Source organism: Dama dama, chromosome 25 (assembly GCF_033118175.1).
Source record: "Dama dama isolate Ldn47 chromosome 25, ASM3311817v1, whole genome shotgun sequence".
In the NCBI taxonomy this organism is placed as follows: domain Eukaryota; kingdom Metazoa; phylum Chordata; class Mammalia; order Artiodactyla; family Cervidae; genus Dama; species Dama dama.
In genome coordinates, this window is record NC_083705.1 from 11,201,313 (window position 1) to 11,215,852 (window position 14,540).

Sequence of the window (14,540 nt, forward strand, 5' to 3'; positions counted from 1 at the left end):
GCTTCCCTGGTGGTCCAGTGGTTAAGGTTCCACTTGCCAGTGCAGGAGACACAGATTTGATCCCTGATCCAGGAAGATCCCAGATGCCACAGAGCAACTAAGCCTGTGTGCCACAGTTACCGAGTCCACCCACGTGCTGCAGCAACCGAAGCCCAAGGGCCTAGAGCCCCCACCCAGCAACTCAAGAGTACCTCCCGCTCACTGCAACTAGAGAAAGTCACAAAGACCCAAAGCAGCCGAAACAAAAAACAAATAAATAAAAATTTAAAAAACAAAACAGATTAGGACTCCAGGCCTAGGGCCTCTGCCCCAACTTCCCTGTTCTACATTCATGTGGACTTCTGCCCTGAGCTTTGCATCTGCCTCTACACTAGAGAATCTGAAAGAGGGGAGAGCTGGCCAGGCTGTCTCCTGCTTCTTCCTCACGAGGGCCCCAGGGACCCACCAAGGTGGAGCCCTTGGCTATGCCTGGCCTGTTCACTGCCGACCACCACCGGCAGGGTCCAGGGACCTCCAGGCTTAGCTGCCCCTTGTTCCTTCCTTACGGCGTGTCCTACACACTGAACCAGCACAGGTTAACTGCTCACTTCCTGCAAGAACCAAGCGAGATTAACAAACACAGATTTGCAATGTATTCAGAAATTGAGCCAACAGGTCCCTCTGAGCGTTTGCATGGGGACTGGAAAGGTAAAGGAGAGAGAAGAGTCTCCGATGACACCTAGGTTTTTGACATGCCGTCATTGTCACTTTCTGGAAGATTTACTCAGGGGCAGGTATAATGAGACAGAAATCAAGGGGATGGTTTTGGACCTGTTGTGGTTGAGCTCCCTATTAGCCTTACAGATGGAGATCCTGAGGAGACAGCTGGAGCTCAGAGGAGAGGCCAGACAAGCCTGGAGTTAACATTTGGCGGTGGTCCGTTGCCTGAAGCCCACAGAGGGAGTCCAGGAAAGGATCCTGTGTTTCCCTGAGTGTGTGTCTGTGGATGTGGGGACACTTGAGGTTCATGGTTCATGTGTGTACAGTAACATACATGACTTGGAAGGTCACATTCATTACTACTTCCTGTCTGATCTTGGCCAAGGCATCTCTGCTTTCTCCTGGCCTACAAATATGGGATAATGCTAACTGGCATTTAAGATCCCTGCTAACTCCAAGGTTCTAGGAGTCAGTGAATCACAAGGACAGAGCCAGCATGCCTTCTTTAGGTGAGCAGGAGTGAGGAAGTCTTTAGATGGTAAGCAGAGTGGTTAGAGGTGTGCCATGCGCCTACGCCTGGAGCCCTGACCTAGCAGAGGTCCCGAGCACTGGTATAAGAACGGGGCTGAGGCTGGAAAGGCACATGGGTTATGGCTCGCCCGCCCTATATCACACTCTCCTCGTCTCTTTGCAAGTCAACACAACGTTATGTACTGCATGTTGACCCACTTGCTCATTTGCCAACTCAAGGGGTTGCAGATGAAGTTGTGCCACATCACATTTGAGAAGGAACCAGAAAGGAGGTGGCCTGAGTGTCATTTCCCAGCTCCCCTCTCTCCCACCAACCTTCTCTCCCCACCCAGAACGTACATGAGGCCAGCTGATGGGGATTTCAGCCCCAGTCTCCAGAGTTTCTCCTATAGAAGACAAGGAATTGGGGTACTATCAGAGGTAGAAGAACAGAAAGATAACTTTCTGGATTCCTCATCATATGCCCCCTTCTCAGGAAATACGACCCCATCCAGTCTCCGGTCATCTCCCCATGTGTCCTTCCCCGGTGGACTGGTACCAAAGCCAGAGACCTGAGAATCAGCCTCGAAATCTCCCTCTTCTCCACCCAGACGCAGTCATTCCACAAGTGCTGTCCATCCCAGCACCTAGAACCTGCAGCAGCCTTCCTCTCCTTCTCCCATTAGCACTGTGCGGTCTCAACAGCTCTGTGAACTGCCTCCTCTGGCCCTGTGTGTTCACCTTCCAAAACACAGGTCCTACCCTGTTACTTCTTTTTAAAAATATTTGTTTGTTTGGTATTTATGTGGCTGAAGCAGGTCTCAGTTACAGTGTGTGGGGTCAAACCCACCGGGAGTGCAGAGTCTCAGCCGCTGGCGCACCAAGGAAGTCCCCCACTACTTCTTTCTGTGGCTCTCCACGTTTAGAATTAATCTTTCCTGGGGCTTTAGATTTAGTGGGGAAACAAAAAAAAACACCAAAAAGACAAGAGTGAGCAAGTGCGTTAAATACATGAGCAAGTGGTGATGAAAGCTACAACCACAGTAACAGTGAAGAAAGCTAAAACAGTGACCTTTCCGATAACGTGATGAAGGGGCGGCGGTCTCTCTAAGGTGGGGGCATTTGAGCAGAGACCGGAGCACTTAGTAGGTTCTGAGTAAAAATTAGTTGACTAACCAATGGAGTGTCTCACTGAATGAAAGACTCACCCCATTTTTTTAGAGGTCTCTCCCGCGAGCTAATATTGTTCCAAGACACAAGCATGCGGCTTGGGAGACCTGAGTGGGGGTTTTAATTAACCTGATACGCAGCAGCAGGAATGGAAGGCCCAAACCCCAGAAGCCTTTTCTGCAAAAGGTCCAGGGCTTGATAATAAAATGGTGCTTTCATTCTTATTAATGGGGGAATTGATTTAAGGACCAGACCCTGCAGATTATTGATCAGTGTTAATCATTAGAAAATACCAAGTTAATGAATTTAACTGCCAGGAGATCTCTGTGGGACTTGCGGGGAAGCCAGCTAGATAAAATAACCTTGTTCCCTTCCAGTCCAGCTAAGAGACAGATGTCTAGATTTTTCTAAGGAAAAAGAGGCAAAGTAGAAATCACTGGGAGTTAAACAGCTTCTCCTTCCAGCTGCATTGCTACTGGGGCTGAGTGATCTCTGAAGACTGTGACACACATCTGCTACCACTGCCCACTCCCTTTTCCTGACTTTTTAAATAAACTTTTTATTTTAGAAGTTTTCGATTTAGAGAAAAATTGCAAAAGTAATAGAGAGTTCTGGGACACCCAACACCCAGCTTCCCCTATTCTTAGCATCTTACCCTTGCATTGTCAAAATTAGTGAATCAATATTGCTACATTATTATTAACTAAAGTCTGTACTTAATTCAGATTTCCTTAGTTTTTTTTATTTTTTTTTAATTGAAGGATAATTGCTTTACAGAATTTGCTGTTTTCTGTCAAACCAGATTTCCTTAGTTTTTATGGATACTTAGTGTCCATTTCTGTTCCAGGATCCCATCCAGGCCACCACAGTGCATTTAATCACCTTGTCCTTTCAGGCTCCTCTTGGCTGTTTTGAGGAGTTACTGTGTGGTTTTATAGAATGTTCCTCAATTAGGTCTTTTCTTGATAAAAAAATATCTTGATAAAAACGTCTCAGCTTGAAGTTTTTCTTGTGTTTAGACTGAGTTATAGTTTGGGTGAGGAAGACGGAAGAGGTAAAGTGCCATTCATATCACATTCATGTCAAGGATACATGCAATCAGCATGGTTCATCACTGTGATGTTGACCTTGATCACCTGGCAGAGTAGTGTTTGTTAGGTTTCTCCTCTGTAAAGCTTCTTACCCTCCCCTTTTTCATACTGTCCTCTTTGGAAGGAAGCCACTATGCATAGCCCATACCTAAAGATTGAGGATTTATGCTCCACCTCCTTGAGGGTGGTGTATCTACATCAATTATTTGGAATTCTCCTGCACAGGAGACATGCTTATATTATCATGGATATTTGTGTTTATACTTTGGGCTATGATTCAGTATTATTTAGCATTTTGTTGTTCAAATCGTTCCACCTTTGGCCATTGGGAGCTCTCTCAGTTGGCTCTTGTATTTCTTTGACACATTCTCATCATTGTACAGTTTTTTTGTTTGTTTTTTGAGCTCTTCCTTACTTTTTGGCAATACAAGATGCTCTGGGCTCATTTTATAACCTTTTTAAAAAATATATTTGTTTGTTTGGCTGCATCTGGATTTAGTTGCAGCCTGTGGGCTTTGTTGCTCCAAGGCATGTGGAAGGTCCGTCTAGTCAAAGCTATGGTTTTTCCAGTGGTCATGTATGGATGCAACAGTTGGACCAGAAAGAAGACTGAGAGCCAAAGAATTGATGCTTTCAAACTGCGGTGTTGGAGAAGACTCTTGAGAATCCCTTGGACAGCAAGGAGATCAAACTAGTCAATCCTAAAGGAAATCAACCCTGAATATTGGAAGGACTGATGCTGAAGCTGAAGCTCTGATACTTTGGCCACCTGATGTGAAGAACTGACTCATTGGAAAAGACCCTGATGCTGGGAAAAATTGAAGACAGGAGGAGAAGGGGATGACAAGAGGATGAGATGGTTGGATGGCATCACTGACTCAGTGAACATGAGTTTGAGCAAGCTCCAGGAGATGGTGAAGGACAGGGAAGCCTGGTGTGCTGCGGACCATGGGGTAGCAAAGAGTCAGGCACGACTTAGCAACTGAACAGCAACGACATGTGGAATCTTAATTCCCCAACCAGATCAAACCTGCATGCCTGGCATTGCAATGCAAATCCTTAACCACTGGGCCACCAGCGAAGTCCCTAGCTCCTTTTATTTATTTTCTACCCCAACCCTAGAATCAGCCATTTCTCCACAGATCCTGGATTCCTTTTATTGGAGAATTCTGTATTAATTTTCATAATAGGTTGTTGTTTTGCTTCATTTTATTCATGAGTAAAAAAATAAGTCATGCTCGTTATGGACAATTTAGCAAGAATACAGATGAAGATTATCCTAATAAGCCAACAGCAGAGAAAGCCATAACTAACATTGTGAGGTGTTTTCACCTGGTCTCTTCTGCTAGGTGCTGGCTAGTTGAGGAGTCTGGTCTGCACCTTCACTCTTGGTCTCCATCAGACCAAGTGATATCCCCAGGGAGTGGGAACTGATTTTTCTCCCTGCCCCACAGCTGTGGTTGGTTGGAGTCGATGAGTCATTCCGACTTTTTAAGATTTGTCTTTTTTTAATGTGGACTATTTTGTTAAGTGTTTATTAAATTTGTTACAATATTGCTTCCATTTTTTCTGTTTTGGTCTTTTGGCCCAAGGTACATGGACTCTTAGCTCCCCGACCAGGGATCTGACACGCACCCCTTCGTTGAAAGGCGACATCGTAACCACTGCATCAGCAGGGAAGTCCCTCTGGCCTTTCTCGGGTTGCCTGGTCACTGGCCTCTGCGCTCCTCTCCCTCTGTGTGACCGCAGGTCCAAGGCCCAGGAGTCAGAGTGTGACTTTGAGGACAAGAATACTTCCTAGTTCAGTGAACTTGAACACCATAGTTGACTGCACTTCCCTGTTTTCTAAGGATTAAGTGAGATAATGTGTACAGTAGGCTTAAAAGAGGGTCTGGAGCACAGCAGGTGTTCAACATGTTAAAGCTATTATTATTTGTGTGTATGTCTTAAGTCGCTTCAGTCGTGTCCGACTCTTTGCGACCCCATGTAATTATTATTAATAAATCTGAAGAAACGCATCCTCTAATGACAGAAGGGCAAGTTTGGTGTGGTGGGCAGGCCTCTGGGATGTACTGCACAAGCAAATCACCTCCCCCACGGGAACCTCATGAAATTCGTCTGTTGGATTCCCTGGTAGCTCAGCTGGTAAAGAATCCGCCTGCAATGCGGGAGACCTGGGTTTGATCCCTGGGTTGGGACGATCCCCTGGAGAAGGGAAAGGCTACCCACTCCATATTCTGACCTGGAGAATTTCATGGACTGTATAGTCCATAGGGTCGCAAAGAGTCAGACACGATTGAGCGACTTTCGCTTTCACTTTCCCAAGAATTTGAGCAGACTGGATGAGGAACTGTCTCTCTACAAGATCAGCAAATGAAAAGAGGGCCCTTGGAATTTAACTGAAAAGAATATATACCCAGGGATAGGATTGCATTGCTATTGAGAACATGGGTTCTAGAGCTGGGCTGCCCAGGTTCAAATCCCAGATCCATCACCTACATGCCAGGTTCCCTTTATTCTGTAAGTTGTTTAACCTCACCAGGGCCAATGTAAGAATAACAATATTACATATTCTATAAGGTTGCAGTGAATACTAAATAAGTTCACAAAACTAAGAACTCAAGGTGGCGGCGGGCCGTTGCAACTGAAGGCGCCGGTTGTCTCCGGAACGCACTCTGCCGGCCCCCCTCGCAGCCCTGGCTGACGGTCGTGCGGCCGGCGCCATGTCTGTGAGCGAGATCTTCGTGGAGCCGCAGGGCTTTTTGGCTGCCGAGCAGGACATCCGAGAGGAAATCCGAAAAGTTGTACAGAGTTTAGAACAAACAGCTCGAGAGATTTTAACTCTACTGCAAGGGGTCCATCAGGGTGCTGGGTTTCAGGACATTCCAAAGAGGTGTTTGAAAGCTCGAGAACATTTTGGTACAGTAAAAACACATCTAACGTCTTTGAAGACCAAGTTTCCTGCTGAACAGTATTACCGGTTTCACGAGCACTGGAGGTTTGTGCTGCAGCGCCTGGTCTTCTTGGCCGCCTTCGGTGTGTACTTGGAGTCCGAAACCCTCGTGACCCGAGAAGCGGTTACAGAGATCCTTGGCATTGAGCCTGATCGGGAGAAGGGATTTCACTTGGATGTGGAAGACTCTCTCTCAGGAGTTCTCATTCTCGCTCGTGAACTGTCGAGGCTGTCCGTCAACAGCGTCACCGCCGGGGACTACTCGCGGCCGCTGCACATCTCCACCTTCATCAACGAGCTGGACTCCGGCTTCCGCCTCCTCAACCTCCAGAACGACTCCCTGCGGAAGCGCCACGACGGCCTGAAGTACGACGTGAAGAAAGTGGAGGAGGTGGTCTACGACCTCTCCATCCGCGGCTTCAACACGGAGGCGGCCGCGGCCTGCCTGGAGAAGTAGCGCCCGGACGCTGCTGCCTCCGGCCGGGCCCGCCCGGCCAGCCCCGCGCCCGCCACGGCGGTTAGGATGGCCCGTCGCTAAACGCCGCGCTTCACCTTCGTACCCGGCTGTGTGGTGTATCAGACACTCTAGGGGGTGACAGAATAGCCTTTACAAAGACAGGTTTTTTGTTGTTGTTTTCAGTGAATTTGCTCTGTAATTCAGTGTACTTGAGTTTTGTCAGAAAATGTACATGTTGATCTCTTGGTAAAGTTTTTTCCTTGCTTACCCTGAAAAAAAAAAAAACCTAAGAACTCAAAACAGTACCTGGCACAAAGTAAGCACTCAGTTCATATTATTTACTATTTTTTTTATTTCATCATTCAGAACTCTTTGAACTGCAAATAATTAAAAAATTATCTTAAAATTGCTTAAACTAAAGGGACTTTCTGGTGACCTAAACAGGGAAGGGATATGTGTGTGTGTGTGTGAGTGTGTGTGAGTGTGTGAGAGTGTGTGTGTGTCTGAGTGCGTCTGAGTGTGTGTCTAAGTGTGTGTCTGAGTGTGTGGGTGTGTGTCTGAGTGTGTGTGAGTGTGTGTGTCTGAGTGTGTGTGTCTGAGTATGTGTCTGTGTCTGAGTGTGTGTCTGAGTGTGTGTGTGAACGTGTGTGTGAGAGTATGTGTGTGTGTGAGTGTGTGTGAGTGAGTGTGTGTGAGTGTGTGTGTCTGAGTGTGTGTGTCTGAGTGTGAGTGTGTGTCTGAGTGTGGGAGTGTGTGTCTGAGTGTGTGTGAGTGTGTGTCTGAGTGTGTGTGTCTGAGGGTGTGTCTGTGTGTGTCTGAGTGTGTGTGTCTGAGTGTGTGAGTGTGTGTCTGAGGGTGTGTCTGAGTGTGTGTGTCTGAGTGTGTGTGAGTGTGTGTGCTGTGCTTAATCTCTCAGTTGTGTCTGACTCTTTGGGACCCCACGGACTGATGGGGTCCCAAAGAGTCGGCCCCACAGCTGATTCACTTTGCTGTACAGTAGGAACTAACACAAGATTGTAAAGCAACTATTTGTTGTTGTTTAGTCTTGAAGCCGTGACTGACTCTTTTGTGACTGCATGGACCATAGCGCATGAGGCGCCTCTGTCCATGGGACTCTCCAGGCAAGAGTACTAGACTGGGTTGCCATTTCCCCCTCCAGGGGATCTTCCTGACCCAGGGGTTGAACCCTACATTGGTAGGGGGATTCTTTACTGCTGAACCACCAGGGAAGCCCTAAGCAACTATACTACAATAAAATTTAATAAAAATTAATTTTTTAAAATGAAAGGGACTTTTTAGCTCATGTAACTAAATCCCAAACGTTCATAGTGATCAGGTTCTGTGCTCGTCCCAGAACAATCACTGTTACTGAGGGGACCTAGGATGCAACTGGCCACTTTGAGTCATAGGTTTCACCCCTAAAAAAAATCACAGGGGAGAGATGTGGGGATGCCAAAAGCAATATATGCCTTTCTTGAAATCACTTTCCTTTTCCCTGAAGACAGTTTAAAAGGAGAAACCTCTGAGGGGCTAAGCATTGAGCTAATGGGGCAAGTCACAGACAGACAGAGTCCCTACATAGCAGGGCTCCTAGGGAGGGGAGAGGAGTAAGTCAACCAAAGCTGGGCAAACAGGAAACGAACCTATGGGCAAGAATCACTTTCCACAGCATCCTGACCTCCCCCCAAGTATAGGAGAATCTCCTAAAAGGCTCCCCACTGGGCTCTGTTAGGAAAAGGGAAATGCCATCAAATTGAAGTCAGGAGTCCTGGGTCCAACTCCTGCTTCTGTTGCTTGACGTGGGGCAGGTGACTCGCTCTAGTCCTGGCCCCTACCTTGTCCCTTGTCATTAAGCAATGAGTCAGCCCTAGAAATCCCTGAATCCCTGATCATACCAGCAATTGCTCTCCTGTGTTGATTTTTCCTCCAAATAAAGGAACTGTGGCATACAGGAGAGGAGCCCTGTTCAGATATCAGAACCCAGGAACCACACAGAATCGGGGGATCGTAACGAGGGAGGAAGGGAATACAAATGTGTCCCAGTGCCTAGGGTGGATGCCAGGAACTGACGTTTCAACATTATCTATGGAGTCTGATGCCAAGCAGCCCCGAGGACTGTGGTCAGCCATTGGCATGCTATGCGGGAAGTTCCCGGGATTTAATGGAGGCTCAATTACAGTCTGGCTGGTTGAGCACTGCGCCGTATTTGCTACTGGGCAGCTGGGCTTGGGGTTGCCAGAGCCCCTGAGAGAAGAACCATGAGCCCACCCTTCCGACTGGTGTCTCTGCAGGACTCCTGGATGAAACTGTTCCACTGGTCTCATCCTTCCTGGATTCCCAGGCTGGACTTGGTGCCCCTGTTGATGCTCCTCCGTTCTACTTCTCTCTCAGCATCTATAGCACTGATTTGTCATCTCCAGCCAATGTCTGCCGAGCCCACTGACTCTGTAAGCAGTGGGACTGAGCTTCCTCCAGCTGCTAGTGTTTATCCTTGCACAGAGCAAATGATCTACATTTGCTGAATGAATGAATTTAGATAATCCAGAATACTCTTTCTAGCTCAGCATTGCAAAGCAGGAAAAGATGGAGTGAATATGACTTTAGGCAAGTCACGCAATCTCTCTGGACATCAACTTTACTTCCTGTAACACAGATATAATAATAACACTCTGTCCCTATCTTATGGGATTGTTTTGATGATTAAAGAGATGATGTATACAGTACTACTAACCACCCTTACTTGAATGTTCCTTATATTACCGGTGCTGTATTAGGCTTCAGATAATGTATTTGAAGTGATAAATATAATGGACCTTAACAAATATGTGTTTTCTTCCCCCAAAGCTACTTTAAAGTTTAAGTGTTAAAGTAAAATGTTATTTGGTGAAGAGATACATGTATGTATGTATATATGGATGGATGGGTGGATGGATGGCTTCCAGAAGCCTTCACACAGGAGGGAGATGAGCGTGTATAGGTGTACCATTGACCCAACAGAAGCTTAAACTCTTGTAGAATAACTACCTTGGACTTTGGAGAGTTCCTGGATATGGAGATTTGGCTTTAATTAAAGCCTCGCACAGTGTTAAATGCCATTTTATTTTAGTTCATAATTAACACTAATGAGATGAGTAGATCACAAACAGCACACATTCTGAGAAAGTGAAAAACAACATCTGAGCTTGGTTGTTTCAGCTTTCGCTTTTCCCCCCTCCCGTGTTCTGTTCAATTAAAAGTTTTGAGAAAATATTGCAACCACGCTCACTGTCTTTATGGTAATGAAGCATATTAATTTGAATGTGATGAATACAATATTCCACTGACTTTTTTATTCCCTTATCTACAAAAGTTCAAAATAATGGGCCAATTAAATCAGGAGAGAAGAAAGCAGGATTTTCCTGGAGCTCCAATTCAGCAGCCAAAGAACCAAAAGAACAAGATTCTATGACAGTCTCATCTCTTGGCAACAACTGAGAGACACTAACAGATAACGACAGATGTGGACCAGGCAGAACAAGGTCTGCATTAGGGGTCCCTGGTCAGACTCCCCTCCAATATCTTCTCAGGGAGTACTTGTTGGGTGCATAGATATGGATGAATGGATGGAGGGAAGCGAAAGATGAACCAGACCACATACCCCAAGGTCCCATTCTTCTCATGGTAGCAGATTAAGGCTACTCTGAAGCTGACCTGACCCTTCCAAGAACCTAGAAGTTCTTAGAGGCAGAACTTATAACTTAGAAGTAAAGTCCAGTTCTCTGATCTCTTTATCCCAGAGGCATAAGTACAAATATAGAGCTCACCTGTGCTTGAGTATGCCAGCCCCTAGGCCTCTAGAACACAGGCCCCAAACCAGCTAACCCCAGAAAGGCTGAGCCTCGGTCAGTAAGGGGGGATATCCCAGAGCAGGCCTACAACCCTAAAATAAGGTCAAGCTATCTCCAAGGGTACCTCTAGAAGGCTTCACACCTCCATGAGGTCCTTGAATCATTAACTCCATGTTACCACCGTTGTGATATCTGAGGCAATCTGCAGATACCTATGCCATAATCTCTACGTACTTTGTCACTTTCTATTCTGTTCTCTACATTGCAAACATTATAAAATGTAACACACACACACTCACACTCATGATGTTGTTCCTTTGCTTAAAATCCATTGTGCCCAGAATAAACAACCTCAACATTGTCTACAAGACTGCATGGCCTAACCCTAGAGTGCCTCTCAACCTTTTCTGACTCCATACTATCTACCCCTGTTCATTTCCTGCCTCTAATGCGAGACTCAGTCAGTTCCCAAAAACTTCTTCAGCAATCAGGCACCTACTCACCTCAGGACCTTTGCACAGGCTGTCCCTTTTTCTTAAATACTCTTGTCCTACCAATCATCTGGTTAAGGCCTGATGATCCTTCAGGTCTTAGCTTAAGCATCACTTCCTCAAGGAAGGCATCCCTCATGAAACTCCCTACACTGATTCCAGCCTGGGTTGCATCCTGTTTATGTTGTTATAGCCCTGAGTGTTTGTTCCCTGACAGGAGCTTACACTCACCATGAATTGCAATTATATGCTTGTGCTATTACTTGAGGCAGGTACCTCTGCCTCATTAGTCCATTGGCACCATAACAATTGATTTCTAATCACTGTGTTTCTATTGCTTAGTACAGTGCCTGGCTCATAATAGATAATAAATATTTGTTGAATGATTGAATGAATAAATGTCTAATACAAAAGATTTAGCTCTTTTCACTCCACTACACTGCTTTCATTTGGGGATTTCTTAATTTCGGGGCACTTGGGCTAGGCTTTATGCTGGGATCTCAAATGCAGTCTGCCCTTGCTCTCAAGAAGTTCACAGCGTGACAAGAAATGGATGCGTAGATAGACAGTGACGATACCATGTGCCAAGAGCCCCAGTAGATGTAGGGCGGGGTGTCTTGGAAGCAGGTGAGAAATGCTTTTATTCAGGAGGCTTCCCAAAGGAGATTATTTCCTAAGATGAAGCTGAAAGGAAAAGATGTTAAGAACAGAAATAAGGGTGGAGGTAAATTTTTAGATAAAAGGACCAGCAGGCAGGAAAGCTCAGAAAGCAGAGCCTGGTCCTGGAGGAGACATGAGCCCCTGTGATGACTGTGCCCTGGCTGAAAAGGCAGTACTGTGAGAGATGAGGTTGGGAGGTAGACAGGGGCCAGATCGCTGAAGACCTTCAACGAGGCAAAGAAGGTCACAAAGAAGGTCACTGCAGACCTGTGATTTGGAGAACTCTCCCAGGAAACACTTTGGAGAAGAAATGTTCATGTGATGGTTTAGTCTCCAAGTCGTGTCCGACTCTTGCGACCCCATGGACTGTAGCCTGTCAGGCTCCTCTGTCCATGGGATTCTCCAGGCAAGATTACTGGAGTGGGTTGCCATTTCCTTCTCTAGGGGATCTTCCCAACCCAGGAAATCGAACTTGGGTCTCCTGCATTGTAGGCAGATTCTTATTTCATGGGAAATATTGAGCCTGTTTCCCCAGATACAAAGAATTGAGCCTGGGGAAACAGAGGCTCAATCCCAGGGCTGTCAATAAAACTGCTTTCCAGAATCCAAACTTTCTTTTCCAAAGGATGCTTGGTGTGGCTGACCTTGCTTATTCATTGCAGGGAGAATTAATTTCAGGATGGAGAATTTTTTTAAAAAATACAAGATTAAGCAGTGTAATCAGCTGCTGCAGAGAGTTGGAAATGCAATAAATAATAATAGCATTGAGAGCTGTTTTTAATAACTCACCAGTGTAATTTAGCCCTGGCTTCTTGGAGCATATGTAAAATATGTCATAATGTATGTAATGGCAAATGCCTCATTGCTGGCCTCTGAAGACAAATGTTTTCCCAGGAGGAGAAGAGGGGGGTGGGAAAGTGGAGGACATTTGCAAACTGGGTGTAGGAAGGCAAGCATCATTCATTCTGACACCATTAATTTTAAATTTGTGATCGTTTGCAGAGGTGATAGGCTTCAGTCGGTTTGTCTTCAGGGATGGGCAGGTTAACAGCAATAATATGGTAAAGGAGAGACTCATAATCTGTAAGAGACTAAGTTATTTTTATACTCTGTAGACCCACCATTTGCATGCAGTCCATATTCTAATTACAGATCATCCTTGTCTGTCTATTACAGCAGGTCCCCAGGGGACTGTTGTCTTGGCAACATTTGTTTTACTTAGTTGAGTCACTAAATATTCATGAGGCCATTGAAATATGTTATTTAAAAGTTTTTGACAGAGTATGACTTTTAATAATTCATATGGGTTGCACCTCCCCCCATACACACGCAAAATCCAAATTAATGGTTTGGAGCCAGGAGTCCTCCCCTCTGAGGGAGGCATCATAACACAGTTCAAATGAGATGGACTTTGGAGTCAGACGAGTTCAAATTCCATATCTACCACTTACAAGTTGTGGCCTTTTATCAACTTACTTAAACTCAGAGGCTGTGTTCCTCATCTATTAAATGAATGTGATGATATGACAGTGATGACGGCTAATATTTATGGATCGTCTATCGCCTCAGTTCTATCACAATGGTGGTGTGACATAGGTAGTATTATGACCCCTATTTCACAGATGAGGAAAACTGAAGCTTGGAGCAGGCAAGTAACTTTCCCAAAGCACAGGGCTAGTAAATAACTATTCTAGGACCCAAATCCAGGTCTGTTTCACTTCCAAGCTGACGCTATATTAAGTGTACTGTGCTAGTCTCTGATACTAACTTCTACAGCCTTGCAACATGAGAGGCAATGAGTGTAAAGAATAATTCCAGGCGACATAACAGACACTTTATAATGTCTCTTGTATTGAAGGACTCGATTCATCTTCCTTTGATGTGTTATTTCTGGGAAAATAGAGTACCATGTCTTTGTCAAAGTTTTATTAATGCCCTTATCATTCCATGGGACTTCCTTGATAGCTCAGTTGGTAAAGAATCTGCCTGCAATGCGGGAAACCTTGGTTTGATCCCTGGGTGGGGAAGATCCCCTGGAGAAGGGAAAAGCTACTCACTCCAGTATTCTGGCCTTGAGAATTCCATGGACTATATAGTCCTTGGGGTTGCAAAGAGTAGGACACGACTGAGTGACTTTCACTTATCATTCCATACCCTTGTCCAAGTCACTCCATTCCTTTGCCAACCTTAGGTTTAATTGATAAAATGGGGGTGAGTGTACCACTGGTTTGGGTGTAAATTAATACAACCACTTTAGAAAACAATTTAGCAATATTTAAATTGAAGATGATGTAGCAATTCTGTGATGTAGCAATTCTACTCCTCCCTCAAAACAGAATTTCTCCACCTCCACACTCTGGATATTTTGGGACAGATATTTCTTTGTTGTAAGGGCTGTTCTGTGAACTGTAGGATATTTAGCAGCATCCCTGGCTTCTATCCACTAGATTCCACTACAGTTCCTAGTTGAAACAACACAGAATGTCTGTCTCCAGACATTGGCAAGTGTCCCCTGGGGGCAAAATTGCCATTGAGAAGTGAAGTGAAGTGAAATCGCTCAGTCGTGTCCGACTCTTTGCGACCCCATGGACTGTAGCCCACCAGGCTCCTCTGTCCATGGGGTTCTCCAGGCAAGAATACTGGAGTGGGTTGCCATTTCCTTCTCCAGCCATTGAGACCCAC

At 45.6% G+C, this 14,540-nt stretch overlaps 2 protein-coding genes across 3 annotated transcripts in view; both read left to right on the forward strand.

Moving 5' to 3' along the window:
- KCNIP1 (potassium voltage-gated channel interacting protein 1) overlaps positions 1-14,540 on the forward strand; it is a 402,876-nt gene that overhangs the window by 316,244 nt on the left and 72,092 nt on the right. The gene's annotated exons all lie outside the window — the stretch shown is intronic.
- Positions 6,100-6,880, forward strand: LOC133046480 (translin-like). Its single transcript, XM_061129321.1, has one exon. It carries the CDS (start codon positions 6,194-6,196, stop codon positions 6,878-6,880), a length of 687 nt encoding a protein of 228 aa, XP_060985304.1. The 5' UTR covers positions 6,100-6,193.

Excerpts from the sequence above, each read along its gene's own strand:
- LOC133046480 (XM_061129321.1), top strand. The coding sequence starts at position 6,194 with ATGTCTGTGAGCGAGATCTTCGTGGAGCCGCAGGGCTTTTTGGCTGCC.